Raw genomic sequence first — 18,235 nt, 5'->3', positions numbered from 1 at the left:
GTTTGAAAGGTTGGAGCTATAGGGAGAGGCTGAATAGGCTGGGGCTTACTTTCCCTGGAGTTTTGGAGGCTGAGGGGTGACCTTATAGAGGTTTATAAAATCATGAGGGACATGGATAGGGTGAACAGCCAAGGTCCTTTTCCCAGGGTAGTGGAGTCCAAAACTAGAGGGCATAGGTTTAAAGGAAGGATTTAAAAGGGTCCCACAGGGCAACTTTTTCACACAGAGGGTGGTGTCTATATGGAATGAACTGCCAGAGGAAGTGATTGAGGTGGGTACAAATACAACATTTAAAAGGCATCTGGATGGGTACAGGAATTGGAAGTGGTTAGAGGGATATGGGCCAAGTGCTGGCAAATGGGACTAGATTAGGATATCTGGTCAGCATGGATGAGTTGGATCGAAGGGTCTGTTTCCGTGCTGTACATCTCTATGAGTCTCTCCCACAAACAGCAATGTGACAATGATCCGATACGATTTCTTGATGTTGGTTGAAGTCCAAATATCCCTACCTCCCTCACTCCATCATTCCTTTCAAAGTATGATCCTACTAAAACAAGAAATCTGTCAAAATGATCCAGGAATGAAAGATAGTGACTATCTGCAGGACACTCACAGACTTCACATCATTTCAATTATTAAGTGATTGCCTCGTTGTGAGTGTGCCTTAGGGAAGAATGCTATTGGGTTGGGGAGCTGTTTCATTGCTTCAATCTGCAGTGCCTGTTCACTGTTTCAATGTGAACACAATGACTGAAACTTACACATTTTTCAGTTTTGGAATGGGGTTCCAAAATTGCCCAGAGCTCTCTCGACTGCTAATTATTGGAACTGATACTACTATCACTTATAACTAAAATAAATAGAATAAAGTGACTATTAAAATAATAGGAAGTGGGATTTCACAGCTGTGTATTCAATACTACAGAGCAGAATTCCAAACCAACAGAACACAAAGCAGTTTCCTTCAATAGAATGTGAAAAAGACAGTCTTTAAGAAATTGGCACCGTACAACTGTTTAAGGGTTTCTGACAAAATTACACTCAACTTTTCAAACCTCATTAGAGGTAGATTTGCTCCATCCTTTTTTCCAGCTTTCTCAACGTTCAAAGATATTACAGCTGAATAATTCACTTTTGTACAAAATTTGAATTCCAAATAATGTACAACCTGGTTTTTGCTTAAGTAACACAACTGGGTTTTAGATAGACAAGGACTGAACACTGTACTACTGCAAAGAGACAAACAACAGAGCAGGAGTTGATAAAAACCTTCATCACTCAGATCCAGTTCTGAGGTTCTGAGGAAGAGTCACCAGACCCGAAATGTTAACTCTGTTTTTTCCTTCACAGATGCTGCCAGACCTGCTGAGCTTTTCCAGCAACTTTGTTTTTGTTATCACTCAGGTCCATACAGCTATCAATCCCATATTCCAGAAATTTTCGAACTGAAGAGCAGGACAGCTGCAACCAAATAGCAAATCCTTCACAGGATTTGTGGAGAGGAAGTGCCTAAATAAGCTTTTCATTTTGTGAACTCAAGACCAACCGTGAGTTTTGCGTGGTCAGGTAATAATGTGGGTCAATTGTCAGTTTGAACCACAACCTGAAGTATGTCCACTATCACCATGGTATGTGTATGGTATCACCAATCTGAAACCATTACCAATTTGGTAATACAGATCAATTATTGCTGCCTTTGTGCAGCAACTGAATGAATGCTTTCATGACAATTTGTTCTGTTTGACATTAATAACCGGAAGGTGCTATCCAATTTGTTCCTATAGCCTCACTTATTATATTATTACCTATAATGTTTAGAAATGTCTTCAGGATGATTTCTTATGTCCTAGTACACAGGAAAGAAAGAACTCCCTACACAGGAAAATTGATCTCTTTAGTTTGAGTATTGCAATCCACAAATCAGGGCTTCCCAGATTGGAGATGAGGACTCCAGCTGGAGTCAGTTCCTTGGAGTGATGATAACAACAATCTGTCCTGGACCACCCACGTAGATGCGACGGTCAAGAAGGCACAACAACATCTTTTCACATGTCCATAAAGACTCTCACCAACTTTTACAGATGCACCATAGAAAGCGTTCTCTCTGAATGCATCATGGCTTGGTATCGCAACTGCTCTGCTGAGGACCATATGACAATACAGAGAGTTGTGAACACAGCCCAGTCTATCATGCAAACGAAGCTTCCATCCATTGACTCCCTCTATACTTCTCACTGCCTTGGAAAGGCAGCCAACATCAAAGACCCATATCACCCCTATTATAATCTCTTCTAACCTCTTCCGTCAGGAATAAGATACAAAAACTTAAACATGCATACCAACAGGTTCAAGAACAGCTTCTTCCCTGCTGTTGTTAGACGTCTGAATGGACCTCTCAAATTTTGAATCTAATTTTGATCTTGGTTTTTGTGCACCTTCTCTGCAGCAGTAACTTTGTATTCCTAGCTCTGTTCAATCACCCTATGATCTTTGTAAGCCTGTACTGCATGCAAAGCAAAAGCGTTCACTGTACCCAGATACATGTGACAATAATAAATCAAATCAAATCATACACTTTGCTGTAGATCTTCAGTACTGTGCGAAGAAGCCATGTTGAAAGTGACTGCAGATGAAGGCCCCGCTGGAATTCATTCTGAGGCTGCTGCAGTTGGACTACATGAATACATAACCCTTCTGGCTTCACTGCTACAATGAGATCTCCACAGGAGAAACAGTACAGTTGAGATCCAAAGGCCACTGAGTGTGTAGAAAATCAGAGGCATGTAGTCGCACCCTACATTCTCAGCGGCAGTGTGCTGCTCATTTCCCTCTGAAACTAAATATTATCATTCATTTTATGAATGATGACAGCAGAGAAAAAACAGAATTGCCACCTGGAGTGCTGACTGCATTGCCAATGTTTTACTCAAGTGCATCGGGAGCACAATTCCTGCTATTATTTTCCAATCTTATTCTCCCCTCCCTTTCAATTAAATATGCCACAGGGTAATTCTTTGCAGCCAGGTAGGATTAGCATTTTGTTTTGTCAATATAATGAAGACTTTATTCAACTTCACGCCCATGAACAGAGTATTCTCCTGTTCAGTACCGAGTGCCACTGGGCTTTTTAATTCCCAGCTGTCCCTCCCTTGGACCCAAGAACATCCTGTAAACCTGGGCGACCCTGATGGACAACAGGGAATTGGGGAGGGATTAGAAGTGGGAGCCGGGATAGTAACCTGTCTGTACGGCAGGGGGTTGGTGAGGCCTACAGGCAAACACAGCTCCAGTTTGACCCAGCCACACTTCAAAAAAAAACAAAATCAAATGTTTCCTGTCAGTACTGATAGCTAATGAGATCCCTTAGGGAGGGCTCAAGTTGGTGAATGCAAACTAGCGTGGACTCACTGAGACCTCCTGATGCCATGGCATTGCGAGCACAGCATACGCATCACTTTTCAAACTCCTCACAGAGTCTGGCACCAAGCCCAGACAAAGTAATGATTTTTTTTTAAAGCAGGCACACAGCATAATAACAACAGTATCCAGTCACTAAATGCTCCTCAGGGTAAGGGCTCGTACTGTTTCATTCTTGTGGGGGAGTTGGGGGCTGGGGTTCTCGGAAAAAGTGCTAACTAGTTTCATCAAATGGTATTGCAGTGTTTTAGTCGCTGATAAATCACCAACTGTTTTGTGAGGTTCTGCAGTCGGATTTATTCAAAAGCCTTTAGCATTCGCGGGAGGTTTAACGGGATATTTTGATATTTGCCAGGAGGTCGTGATGACTCTCGGAATGGCTGCAAATTTCCTCCAACTGAATTTTTGATGTCATTAACTCTGTCGAGCTGCAGATGGCTTGGAATGACACAATGGCTAACACCGTGTGACTCAATCCCCTCCCTGGGTCTGACTTCATCCCTGCTAACCCCAAGGGTAATTTGCCTCCCAATTTGAACAGGAAGGCACAGACTTCCAGGAGGAAAGTATCTATCAATCTGTTGTTTACAAACCCGTGGAGGAGGGAACAGTTTGTATCTCGCCTTCAACCATCTCAGGTCAAGTCCCAGTCCTTCTCCATCCAATTCAGCAGCTTTGAAGCATTATTGTTGTAATGTTGGGAATACAGCAGCAAAGTGTACAATGCGATGATGACCAGAAATCCTCTTTGGAGTGATGTTATTTGAGGCTTGCCACAATGTATTGATGATTGTCCCCAGCTAAGGTAAACAGGGAGGGTTTGCAGCAACAAGGACAGCCAGTTGTTAAGGACAATAGGACGTAGGAGTAGAAATAGGCCTTTCTGCCCATCAAGTCTGATCCTGTGTTCAATGAGATCATAGCTGATCTGAAAATCCTCAACTTCAACTCCACTTTCCGGCCTTTTTCTCATAAACCTTGATTCCCATATTGATTAAAATTCTGTCAATCTCAGCCTTGGATATACTTAATGCTCCAGCCTTGACAGCCCTCTGCGGTAAAGAATTCCACGGATTCACTACCCTCCGAGAGAAGAAATTCCTCCTTATTTCTGTCTCAAATGGGCATCTCATATTCTGAAATTATGACCCCTGGTCCCAAGGAGGCCTAAATAGTTTACAACATTCCAGATGTGGTCTAATTAGTGCCTTGTATAATTTTAGTGAGACCTCCCTGCTTTTATACTCCAAAACCACCTGCCATATCCAAAAACTAATATGAGCTGATTAACCAGTGTTGCAGTGACCCGCTGTATCATGGGAAAACCAGGAGAAGAAGAGATTTCACAAATTGTGTAAAGATAGCTTGCTGCAATTGTATAACAACCTTAGTGCGACTGTGCCTGAAGAAATGTTTGTACATTTTACATCCCTTGTCTAAGGAATGATATACTTGCCCTGAACGTAGTGCAATGCAGGTTTGTCTCAGACGTTGGGATTGTCCTGTGAGGAGAGCGTAAGAGGAATAGGTTTGTGTTCGAGAGTTTTGAAAAACAAAACGTGTAAATTACAAAATTCTTGGGTGTTTCCCTTAGCTGGTGAGTGTGAAACCAGGGGACATAATCTCTGGATAATGGGCAGGCCATTTAAGACCGAGGTGAGGAGACATTTCTTCACTCAGAGAGCAATGAAATATTGAAATGCTCTCCTACAGAGGGCTTTGGAAGTTCAATCATTGGGCAAGATAGAAATTGATAGGCTTCCGATATTGCTGACATCAAAAGATATGGAGACTGCGTGGGAAAGATGATCAGCCATGATCTGATTGAATGGCACAGCAGGCTCAATGGGCTGAATGGCCTACTCCTGCTCCTATCTTCATATGAAAGTGATGTTAGGTGAGCGAAATATTGGCCAGGGTATCAAGAATTTGTCTGCTCTTCTTCAAACAACACCATGAAAACTTTTACATTTGCCCAAGAAGTCTTTGTTCAAGGTCTCACTTGGAAGACAGCACCTCTGACAGTGCAGCACTCTATCAATACTGAACTGGTGCTTTGGCTCAAACACATTTTGTGCTCAATACTCTCTGGTGTGTACTTGAATCTGCAATGCCTGAATCACAGACGCATGTTCTCTCACTGAGTCATATCTAGGTAGTTGGCGAGCTCACCTTCTACTTGCAAAACACAGCTAGCATGGGAGTCACTACAGGAAAGAAAGCACATTCAAAACCTGTTACTATAGCCATCAAAATGGAGCAACAGAGCCACCTTTGCTGACAGCTCCCACATAATGCGCTTTTAAACTCAGGCAGAGCCTCACTACGGCATCACTTAGCTCAACAGCCCAACTTCACGACAAGTCTCATTTATTCTAAACTAAATCCATCACTCGGGCAGATTAAACAATCCAGTCAAACAATGGGCACTCACTGTTACACTCTAGCTGTGCCATTGGCTTCCACTGCCGATGATTAAAACCAGATTTGAAACAGAACCACACAAACATAAAACGTGCTCTGGGTGAACATGCTGCATAAACCAATGCCTAGTATATTTTAATAGACTCCTAACCTGTAAAGTCCCTGAGCCTAGATAACACTCAAGGCTTTTATTGTTGCAGACTTCTTCTGCATCTTTCAAGCTATACGCGCTGGATTTCATTTAAAAGAAAGAGTACATCTCATTAACATGCTGCTGAATCTTTTGCAGGTGCCTTTCAACATAATCTGATCACGCTCGATAACACAAAGAAATGGTTTAATTAAAAGCAACCTGATAGTGCCTTAGCCAATCCTGTGGTGGTATAGACACATATTGCTAAAAAAAAGGCACATTTTGTGAAAGTTTTTCATCTTGTACACATCGGGACAATTCACAAGGGTTCCAATTCCAGGGGAAACTACTGGTAGTTTTATGAATTGTCCTGATGAGGGCAAGATGAAAAGCTTTGACAAAATGTGTTTTTTTCCAACAATACTGAAGTTCTGTGCTACCAAACAACTATATGTTCAAAAAGAGACAAGGTACATAACAAGCCATGGTCTGCTGTAAGCAACTGTATATGGCAAGTCATGGAATATACCTACTACAGAATGGACTGTTGTATTATGGTTTGAATTTTACCATGAGTTGGCACATAATCAGAGTGCTTACCAGGCAACGATATATGCACACACCATAGAATTGCCGGAGGTGGCTCTGTCTCACTGATTTGCTGTGTAATGAGTTCCAGATTTTGTGCAGATGGAATAATCTCAGCAAGGATTTTCTGTGAGGTATTTTACATCCTCTTCCTTCCTCTTTTTTTTAAGATCTCCTCACATTACACAGCATTCTCCCAGTGGAGCCTCTGCAAATGCTGCTCTGTTCTGGGGAAGGCAAGACATTTTTTTGTTTTAATCAGATCTGCTAAAATTTTCACCGCCTTTGGGATGTTTTTGGACAAAGTTTTTGAGTCCTTGGGCAGCAGATCAGGCTGTACTCAGTAAGCAGAGAAAATTTATAGGAGTTCTCCCAGGGCATTAGGTTATTCCAAGCCAATTTCTCGAGTTAAAGCCCATTAGGGCAGCACTAAACTCTGAATACTTGGATATTCTGATTTCCTCTCTCTCCATAGGAATAAAAACCTACTTCCCTTTGATAGTCGGTCTGTGATTAAAAGCCTAATATGGGAAGCACTGTGATCTTTCTGCAGAACAATTGTAAGTCTGTTTATAGAGAAAGCGTTTATGATTTTGCCATACAGCAGACGCCTCTCCTAACCCTTGCCAACATATAGGCCCAATATCACAGAGTTGTTACAGAAGGAGGCTATTCGACCCATCATATCTATGCCAGTTCTCCGAATGAGCTATTGGCCGTTCTCCTGCCTTTTGCTCCCCTGACCCAGCACATCTTCCTTTCCAGGTAACAGCAGAACTCCCTCTTGAACACCTCAATTGAACTTCCCTCCACAACACTCTCAAGCAGCGCAATCCAGACTTTTAAAAGTGTCTTTCCACAAAAGAAGCCTTTGCTTATTGTGCCAATTAATTTAAATCTGTGCTCTGTCATCCCTAATCGAATTGGAATATTTTCTCCGTATTGACTCTGTCTAGGGCCCTCAAGATATTCAATCCATCTATCAAATCTCTTTCAGACACCTTTTCTCCAAGGAAATAAAGTCCAATAACTCCAATCTATCTTTGTAGCTGATGTTCCTCATCCTTACATCCATTCTCGTAAATCTTTTGCGCTGTCTCCAGTGGCTTCCCAAAGGGTAGTGCTCAAAATGCAATACTCCAGCTGAGAACAAACTAGTGTCTAATGCAAGTTCAACATAGTTTTGCCCTGTAGTCTACACCCCTATTAATAAAGCCAAGAATACTGCATGATTTATTAATCTTGCTGTCAACCTGATCAATGCCTAATGCAAATCCACACCCAAGTGCCTCTGCTTTGGCTTATGTACATGAAAAAGAAGGTATGAAGAAGCAGAGTATTTAATGTCCTGTATATCATTCTGTCATGCTACTCTATAATGAGCAAACATTAATATCATAGGCCCCTTCTCAGAAACTATCAGGTTTTTAAGGTGAAGGGGCTATAGGGAGGTTGGTTTATAAATCCTAATTCAATGCACCATGACAGAGCCCCTGTACTCTCAGCAAGCCCAACAAAATAAACCAGAATTAAATGAAGGTGTTAAATCAAAGTATTGACAACAGCTTGCATTTGTATAGTGACCCTAAATGGGAAGATGTGCTACCAAGTCCCCTAATCCATGACTGGTAATCAGGATAACTTACGGAGCTCATCAAAGTGTGTCTCAATTCCATCAGGACCTGGCACTGAGCAGATGAGGCGAGCTTTCAGGAAAGTGCTCCATTTATTGACGAGGCAACAGTGGCCACCATCATCATTCTGTAAAAGAAATAGTCATATAGGAATTGACCAAAAAAGGACAGAGCTCACCTACCTTCCTGGTAGTTGTGTTTTCTGAAGTTAATAAGATTGTGGTGGTCAATCTCTATTAATTAATCTACAACAGTCCCAGATGTAAAGTGAGGACATTTCACTTTGGAAACCACCAATCCAAAGTTGCCTGTCCCTCCTAAGCATGTGACCCTGATCACCTGTCTGGTCTCTCGCTGACATCATCACCTCTCATTCTTTCAACTCCAGTAAATATAGGCCCAACTTTTCCTGATTAGATAACTTCTTCACACCAGGTATCAGTCAAGTGCACTTTCACTGAACTGCTTCCAATGCTATTGTATTGTTTTCAGGTTATCATTCCCAAACTGTACACAGTGCTCCAGATTGGTCTCACCAACACATTATACACTACAGCGAATCTTCCTCACTTTCAGACTCTGTTCCCCTTGCAGTAAACAATAATACCATTGGTTTTCCTAATCATTTATATAGTGTTCACAATGGTTGTCCCTCTGATGTTGAGACTTTCAACACTCCTGTCTGTACGAGATTTAAGAGTGTTTCAAGTTGCTCTGCTGTCCATTATCCCAACAGTAGAAAACTTTTACATAACAAGGCAGAAACAACACCACTTTATTTTAAATGAAGGCACAAGTTACTGGGTCCTGAATGCTAATGTGTGAGCCAATTAAGAAAGGACACTGGTAGCCCAAGGCTTTCCCTTAATCCATCAGCTGAATACAAACATGGGTACAGTATCAATTGTTGGTCATAAAATGGGCCCTATCATGATTTTAGTAATATTGTAACTAACTTTATCAGTTATCATTGCTTGTGTAAAAGTGATATGGCCAGCATTTTTCAGGTGAATCATTAAAGCAATGCTTTCTAAATATCTCCCGCTATGATGCCAGTTCGCATATCGTGACCCTTCAGTGAGATCTGTACCAACATTGGTCAGGGACTCCTTGAGAGTGGGAGGGAGGGGAAGACCTTTGAGAGCAGAGGTTTGCTAAAGGGGCAGCACATCTGAATAACTTCAGCTGCAGCTCCACAACACCCATTTTTTATAGTGGAGCCAGCAACCTTCTCATTTCAGCTTGAGATTCCCAGTTTGGGAAGCCCTGCGTTAAACCAAAACTTCATCTAGCAATTCAGGATTGATTCAATAGGTCCCAATGCCTCTATTCTCAGAAGCACATAGGCATCCTTCCTGGTGTACTGGCCAATATTTACTCCAACACTATCACAACAGATGACGTGGTTGTATAACATGCTGTAGGACCTGGTGTGTAACCTCTGGGCGATATTTGCACACAATCTTGTCGATAGACATGTGCCAGTGTTTAGGAAAGTAACTCGATGATTGTGAAGTGCTTTGGGACACCCTTGGGGGGAGAGGGGAGGGGGTCTAAATAAATTTAAGTACTTTATTTTCTTTCCTGTTATAGCCAGACATTTTTACTAGCTGTCTTAATAGATTTACAAAAGATCAAATAAAACAGATTTAGAAATAGGATTTGGGGGTCTTTAAGGAAGGAATGATTCAAATTTGCTTTTCATCGTTGTTCACTTTTATAGTTTATATGTAGGTAGATTTTGATTTTTTAAATTGTACTATTTGATGTGGGAGCTGCAATTTCAGCTGGTGGGGAAAATATTGCAGAATCTCCAATCCCGCAGTCACTGAGTGAAAACCGACATACCAGACAGATCCGTCCTATCCTCGAGTGAATGGCTGAACTTCCGGTCTCACTTGATTTCTCCCGGAAAAAGAAGTAAAGCTTATCATCGTTACGTTCACCGCTATCTGGGATTAACTGAGCGTGGACAAACACTGGGTCTGAAACCAAACAGAACATAGATGCGCAGTGAATGCTGATGCACAGAGGAAAGAAAGGCTTTTGCATTCAACTAAGCTTTTCACGAGCACCAGAATTCTCAAAATGCTCCACGGGAAATCAAAGATAACTCAGTGTGGACCTGGATGAACACAGCAGGCCAGGCAGCATCAGAGGATCAGGAAAGTTGACGTTTCGGGTCGGGACCATTCTTCAGAAATCGGGCTTCTGAAGCCATTTCTGGGGCCATTTCTGAAGAAGGGTCCTGACGCGAAACGTCAACTTTCCTGCTCCTCTGATGCTGCCTGGCCTGCTGTGTTCATCCAGCTCCACACCTTGTTATCTCAGACTCCAGCATCGGCAGTTCTTACTATCTCTGAATGGGAAATCAAAGAACTGTTACAGTGCAGAGGAGGCCATTTAGCCCATCATATCTGTACCTACTGTCAGTATCCTGCCTTTTCCCCATATCCTTGAACATTGTTTCTATCTAAATAACCATCCAATGCTCCCTTGACTGCCTGAATTGAAGCTGCCTCCATGACCTTTCCAAACTCTGTTCCCCCACCTGAATTACTCACTGAGGGAAAAAGTCTTTTTTTTCTCACATCATCCTTGCTTCATTTGCATATCACTTTAAATCTAAGTCCTCACCTGTCATAACCAATGAAATTCTTTTCAAATGGAATCACTATTGCAATGTAGGAAATGTGGCAGCCAATTTGCACCTGGCTAACTTCCACAAATGTGACAATGTCAGGATTATAGTTCCTTTGGGATATAAATTGATTGAGAAATATTGGCCACCACACTGATCACTTCCCCGCTGTTCTTTGAAACAATAGCTTTCTTTATTCACTCATGGGATGTAGAGGGCACTGCCTGGCCAGCATTTTTTATTGCCCATACCTAGTTGCCCTTGAGAAGGTGGTAATGAGCTGCCTTCTTGAACTGCTGCAGTCCATGTACTGTAGGTTGACCCCCAATGTTGACAGAGAGGGAATTCCAGGATTGTTACCCAGCAACAGTGAAGAAACAGTAATACATTTCCAAGTCAAGATGGTGAGTGGCTTGGAGGGGAGTTTGTGGATGATGTTCCCATTTATCTGCTGCCCATGTCCTTCTAGATGGAAGTGGTTATGGGTTTGGAAGGTGTTTTCTAAGGATCTTCAGTGAATTTCTCCAGCAAATTTTGTAAATAGTACATACTGCTGCTACAGAGTGGTGGTAGTGGAGAGTGGTTGCTTGTGGATATGGTGCCAATCAAGCGGGCTGCTTTGACCTGTACAGTGTCAAGCTTTTTGAGTGTTATTGTAGCTATACCCATCCAGACAAGTGGGGAGTACACTATCACACTCCTGACTTGTACCTTAAAGATCAGAAGAATCAGAAGGTGAGCTACTGAGTTCACAGTATTCCTAGCTCTCACCTGCTCTTGTAGCCACTGTATTTATGTGGTGAGTCCAGTTGAGTTTCTGGTCAAGAGTAATGCCAAGGATGTTGATAGTGGGGGATTCAGTGATGGTAACGCCATTGAACGTTTATGGGATCTGGTATCTTTCACATCCATCCAAGAAGTGAGGTCTGAATTTACTGTCTGAAACCGAACTGTGACCGTGCAGCACTCTCTCAGTGCTAAATTGTCAGGTCGGTTGAGATTCTTGGTCTCAGGCTGTGGAGCGGGACTTGAACTGGGTAACTTATAATTCAGAGGTGAGAGGACTACCATTCGAGTCAGTGTGGACCATACACGTTTCACAACTGTATTTCACTTCCTCAGCCACACCTGGATGCTGATGGTCAGGGCAGCAACACTCACCTCCAAGCCAACCGGTTGCCTACTCCAGAATCACAAGTATACAAGCTGGACTAACAATCCAGTGGAATGCCACACTTTCAGCGGTGCTGAGTTTCAAGTGCACCAGGCACCTCTAGTCAGGATCACATTGCTGATGAGGGACCTGGCTCTCATAGATTGACTGCTGTGCTCTGTGTTCCTGTAGTGGCAAGACTTCAACTATGGCTTCATTGCCTGGTCAGGGGCGTTGGGATTTCCCAAACTCATAAAGGATACAACAATAATATATTGTATGCCCAGCTTTCTTGCAGTACCATTGTGTGACCTGGTTAAAATACAGAGGCAATTGGATCTATAGTTAATTTGTTGTTACAAGCCACCAAACTCTAAATAGCGTTAGACCAAAAAAACTTCAAAATAATTGGAAATGGGTGTAACACTGATACTAAGGGAATCACTGGATAAAAGTGTTGGTCAGATTTTACAGTGTTCCAATGGTCCAGTATCAGCCTGGTAACTGATTAACTTTTGCTCTCTGCTTTGACCCCGAGGTCTTCCTGCTTGTTTCACTCTAGACTCTCTACTTTGGAGTTCAATTGGGTAGTGGATGCAATAACCTGCCCACTTATTGTGCCCCTTGCAAATACCAAACGCTGAAAAATTGATCCAACAGCCGCAAAATGGATACATCCAACTCCCGAGCGCGAAGAATGAGATGCAATCTGAATCATATACTGCAATAATGACCAATACAACTAATTAAAGGCATGATAGTGGGATAGAAACAATGCAGACAATGATGGGCTGAATGGCTGCTCCTATAAGGTTGTACGTTTCCATGTTTTTGTGGAAGAAGAAACTGGAAAATCCACTTAAGAAACTGTAGGTGTGATCTGTGTGATTACAGAGCTGTCTGTAAGCATCAGTATCTCTTATAGACTGGCATGATACGAATTCTTGCACTGGAGACTCTGCTCATTGGCTCAACCATGTGACACCTGCCTCAGCACACCATTGGCTGCCGTTCCAGTTCCAATTTGGGGAAACTCAGGGTCAACCAACAGCCAGTATAATAATTGGTTTCAGGACAGCATTTTCAGCCACAATAGAATCCCTACAGTGTGGAAACAGGCCATTCAGCCCACCGAGTCCACATCGACCCTCTGAAGAGCATCCCACCCAGACTCATGCCTCTTACCCTATCCCTGTAACCCTGCATTTCCAATGGTTAATCCACCTAATCTGCACATTCCTGGAAACGACCGGCAACTTAGCATGGCCAATCCACTTAACCTGCCCAACTTTGGACCGTGGGAGGAAACCAGAGCACTCGGAGGAAACTCACGCAGAATGTTCAAACTCCACACAGAGGGTCGCCCAAGGGTGGAATCCAACTGGGGTCCCTGGTGCTGTGAGGCAGTGGCGCTAACTACTGAGCCACTGTGCCAGGTAGGAGCTGTTGCAAGGGCAGACCTATTGTAAACAGCACAGTGTGGAGCTGGAGGAACGCAGCAGGTCAGGCAGTATCAGAGGAGCAGGAAAGTTGGTCTTCTTCAGGATCCCGATCCGAAACGCCAACTTTCCTGCTCCTCTGATGCTGCCTGGCCTGCTGTGTTTCTCCAGCTCCACACTGTGTTGTCTCTGACTCTAGCATCTGCATATCTTGCTATTGGCAGGCCTGTTGTAAGTCCTGCTTCCCATCCAGTGTGCCATGAATAGGATAGCAAGGAGAAGCGCAAGAAACACAATCCAGTTTTAGCAATGAAAGGCTCTTGTTCTCCCTATATTAAGACAGTTTATCACAATACTCCTGTAATAATGAGACTGAAAGGTAAAGGCCCATTGCAACAGTGACGGATTGGGTTGTACTGGAAGCAAGCATGTGTGCTACTATGTAGACCCATTAATGGCACTGACTAAACATGAGTTACTGCAGACAGTTAGTTCCTGCCTGTTAATTTAGAATTAGACCAAAGTTATTATACACACGGGCCCCGAACTTCATGCAGTCATGCAGATTTCAAAAGGCTGGAATATTCAGTAATACTAGTAGCCTAACCACCCACAGGAGGGAGAAGGCCTATTCAAGAAATTCCTTTCTTTGCTTGTTCCCTCTGTCCTCCCTACACAAATACATGAGATACTCATTCTAATGTATCGCACGGGAGTGGGATTGTATGTTAACCTGAAGTGAGTGCTCTAACAAGGGATTTGGGTGGTGAATTCCACAGGCTCGCCACTCTCTGAGGGAAGAAGTTTGTCCTCATCTCAATCCTAGAAGCTTTACCCTTTATTTTAAGATATGACCCCTGGTTCTGGACTCCCCCATCATCAGGAACATCTTTCCTGCATCTAACCTGTCTAGTCCTGTTAGAAATTTATAAGTTTCTATGAGATTCCCCCTTATTCTTCGAAACTCCAGTGAATACAATCCTCACTGACTTAATGTCTCCTCATACGTCAGTCTTACCATCCCAGGAATCAGTTTGATAAATCTTTGCTATACACCCTCAATAGCAAGAACATCCTTCCTCAGATAAGGAGACCAAAGCTGCACATAACATTCCAGATGTAACCTCACCATTGTCCTGTATAAATGCAGCAAGACATGCTTGTTCCTCTACTCAAATCCTCTTGTTATGAAGGCCAACATACAGTTTGTCTTCTTTACTGCCTGCTGTGCCTGCTTATTTTCAGCAGTTGGTGCATGAGGACACCTTGTTGAACATACCCCTTTCTCAATTTACAGACATTCAATTAAAAAATTGCCTTCCTATTTTTGCTACCAAAGTGGATAGCTTCACATTTATTCACATTACACTGCATTTGCCATGAATTTGTCCACTTATTCTGCCTGTCCCAATCCCACTGCAACATCTCTGCATCCTCCTCACAGCTCACCCTTCCTGCCAGCTTTGTGTCATCTTCAAATTTTGAGATATTACATTTATTTCCTTAAACTAAACCATTAACATTTATTGTGAATAGCTGAGGTCCTAGTTCTGATCCCTACAGCACCCCATTAGTCACTGCCTGCCATTCAGAAAAAAAATATTCCTACTCTGTTTCCTGTATGTTAATCAACTTTCTATCCATCTCAATACACTAGACCCAATCATTTAATGTCACACATTCATCTCTTATGTGGGACTTTGTCAAAAGCCTTCTGAAAATCCAAATACACCGCAGGCTAATCCTGATCAACTCTACTAGTTACATCCTCAAAAAAATTCCAGTAGATTTGTCAAGCATGATTTCCCTACTGTAAATCCATGCTGACTATATCTGATTCTACCACTGTTTTCTAAGTGTGCTGCTGTAACATCCTTGATAATGGACTCTAGCATCTTAGCCACTACTGATGTCAGGCTCGCTGGTCTATAATTCCCTGTTTTCTCGCTATCTCCGTTTTTAAATAGTGGTGTTACTTTAGCTACCCTCTAATCTTTAGAAACTGTTCCAGAATCTGAAGAATCTTGGAAGGTGTGCCGCCAACACATCCCTTATTTCTAGGGCCACTTCTTAAACTCACACCATAGATCATTTGTTTGACTGTCTCTTGCATGGAGCCAACCTTTACCCAAAAAAGAGAGGAGGATAGAGTTGAGCAGAGCTGAGAAAGGTGAAAAAATAATGTTTGGTTTGTTTCAGGCATTATGGCATCAAGTTATTTGGTGGTGCCCTTCATACTGTTTCATTTGATAAATGGATCTGCTCTTTTAAATTTGGTTTTAGGTGGAATTAAATAGTGCAAACATGGGGATGGATTTAGGCATAGTGAAAAAAACAAGGGATTAACCAACAGAAAAATTGGATTAACAGAATGGTGGGGCCCAAACAGAGCAAAGAGAGAGAGTTGGAGACAAAGAGAAAGCAGGTAAAAAATGGAAGAGAAAAGGAAATGATAGCCAAAGGTACATGGGCGGGTGGAGGATGCGAGAGAAATTGTTCTGCGCTTGATGCACCTGACAGCAGTGCCTCTCACTCCTCATTAATCTGTCTGCCCTGCATCATGAGATATTGCAGACAATCTGGTTGAAACTGAACAGATAATTAGCCTCTGGTGTGTGAACAAAGGAAAATACTGCCACAGACAATACCACGATTATGCTTCTTTTGTACACATCAGTGTGTCTGCAGACAGACACAGTCACAAGTACAATGTGTTACAGGAGGAGAGGCAATGCTGCTCTGTCACTGGCTCTGAGTGCCCAGCTGAAGAAGAATTCAGTGCCCAATTTGATGGGAAATAGGTTGAAATGTGCCTTCCCTTTATGAATTTTCTTTGTATCTTTACATCACGTGGATCCACTTGCCTTTTGCGGGACTGCGTGACAGCTGGCAAAGGCAACAGCAAAGAAAACCAAACTAACAAAGAAAAGGAGGGTGTTATTATTTTTTTCATCAGATTTTACTTCGGAAACATCTGTGCCTATGAATTAGTATGTGAAGGGGGAGGGTAAGGAAACACTTTCTGTTGTGACAGGCATTGTAACAGAGATTGTATTTTACAAATGCATTTTCAAAAGTCACTACCTATAGCCCCAGGAGTATGTTCCATCCCATGGACATTGACTTCTTGGTAATTGCTTTTAGTAAGACACTTCAGTTAGTGTTAACAGTTCTTCAAGAGCTAAGTGGAGACCAAATAAATTATACGAGTCCATCCTGGTTGGTAAGGTATATTTTTGCTGCTTGAGTGACTGCTTAAATACTTGAAATATTTTCACATTTAACTGCTAGAGATGTATAACTCAGTCATGTCGACATGAGCATGGTTTTAAACTGACACCAGTAACCCTAGCGCTGTGGCTATTTACACAGCTGTTGGAGCATGGGATACTATACCAGCCAAGGCCAGCTGTTAGACACTGCTCCAACGTTGCATCGAAACAGAACAGGGTGAGTCAAGGCATAAGTGGGCCGTGTTCACTTACAATGGAAAGTGACCTGAAGAACATAGTGAAGAGAAAATGTCAGCCATTGATGGCCATTCAAAGCTTGGGATGGCATTACACTGTTACCTCAGAGCAAAACAACCTTTATAAACTTGGGACATATTGGTTGTAAATGTTCCTGCATGTAAGTGCGAAGGATAATTTGAACCATTTTGTGATGGGATGGCCTATCAGTATTATCACTGGATTGTTAATCCAGAGACCCAGGGAATGTTCCGGAGACCTGGTTTGAATCGCTCCATCACAGACGGCGTAATTTGAATTCAATAAAAATCTGAAATTAAGAGTCTAATGGTGACCTTGAACCAATGTTGAGTATTGGAAAAATCCATCTGGCTCATTAATGTTTTTAGGGATGGGAACTGCTATCCTTAGCCATTTGGGACTGCACATGACTCCAGACGCACAGCAATGTGGTTGATTCTTCACTGCTCTCTGGGCAATAGGGGTGGGCAATAAATGCTGCTCTAGTCAGCAATGCCCTCATTCCATGAATGAATTTTTAAAAATCCTATCCTAGTGACAAACTACCGGTGAAAATTAAGATTGGGTGAGATTTCAATCCAATCTTGTCTAGGCTGAGGACAGGTTATTATATTATGAACTTTCAGTCTAAAATTTATTAATTGGACACAAAACAAGCTGTCAAGATGGCTGCCAAAGATTGCAAAACTTTTGGGATTTGGCCAATCAAGTCTCTGGCCAATCACTGAATTATGATGGCGTGGAAGGAAGTCATTTGCCCATCATATCTACACAAACTCTATTATCCAGTGCCAATACCTTGCCTTTTCTCCATATCCCTGCTCACCGTTAAAAGCATCCAATGCCTTCTTGAATGTTCAATTGAGCCTGCATATAAACGCCAGACTAAATTTCATATAAAGGTGAAGCTACCTCATGACCATCTGTGTAGTTGACAAGGATGGCCAGCACCTAAAGACTTTGGAATTTCCAGGTCGCCTGATCCATGTTTCATACTGGATAAAGAGAAGATAGAAACTCATTGGACATTATCCAGCTTCCTAGCATATTACAATGGTCTTCCCCCATCCAAACTGCAATGGGTGGGCCTCAGAAATGTTACTGCAGCAGTCATGGGATTGAAGCTGTTTTAACTACTATATCCTCATTAACCCAGGGTTCAGCAAATCCATCAGATATCAGCCAGTCTAAGATTCAGAATCCAAAACTATTTTAATGTCCATCAAGCAGCCAAAGTACTTAAACTGTCCCAGTTCGAAAGTTGACCTGAGAACTAACCTGCCAGATATTCAACAACTAGAAGCCTTACAAC

The 18,235-nt window shown here is 42.4% G+C and overlaps 1 protein-coding gene across 3 annotated transcripts in view; it reads right to left on the bottom strand.

The window, feature by feature from the left end:
* sema3fb (sema domain, immunoglobulin domain (Ig), short basic domain, secreted, (semaphorin) 3Fb) overlaps positions 1–18,235 on the bottom strand; it is a 239,239-nt gene that overhangs the window by 43,314 nt on the left and 177,690 nt on the right. For all 3 annotated transcript variants that reach the window (XM_048606458.1, XM_048606461.1, XM_048606460.1), the window contains 2 exons: positions 10,048–10,184; positions 8,212–8,326 (listed from right to left, as the gene is read on the bottom strand). In XM_048606458.1, coding sequence (XP_048462415.1) covers positions 8,212–8,326; positions 10,048–10,184 — 252 coding nt within the window. The remainder of the gene's footprint in view (positions 1–8,211; positions 8,327–10,047; positions 10,185–18,235) is intronic.

Source organism: Rhincodon typus, chromosome 16, assembly GCF_021869965.1.
Source record: "Rhincodon typus isolate 14 chromosome 16, sRhiTyp1.1, whole genome shotgun sequence".
In the NCBI taxonomy this organism is placed as follows: domain Eukaryota; kingdom Metazoa; phylum Chordata; class Chondrichthyes; order Orectolobiformes; family Rhincodontidae; genus Rhincodon; species Rhincodon typus.
Note: the sequence above shows the minus strand (reverse complement) of the source record. Positions and strands in the feature narration are given on the sequence as shown.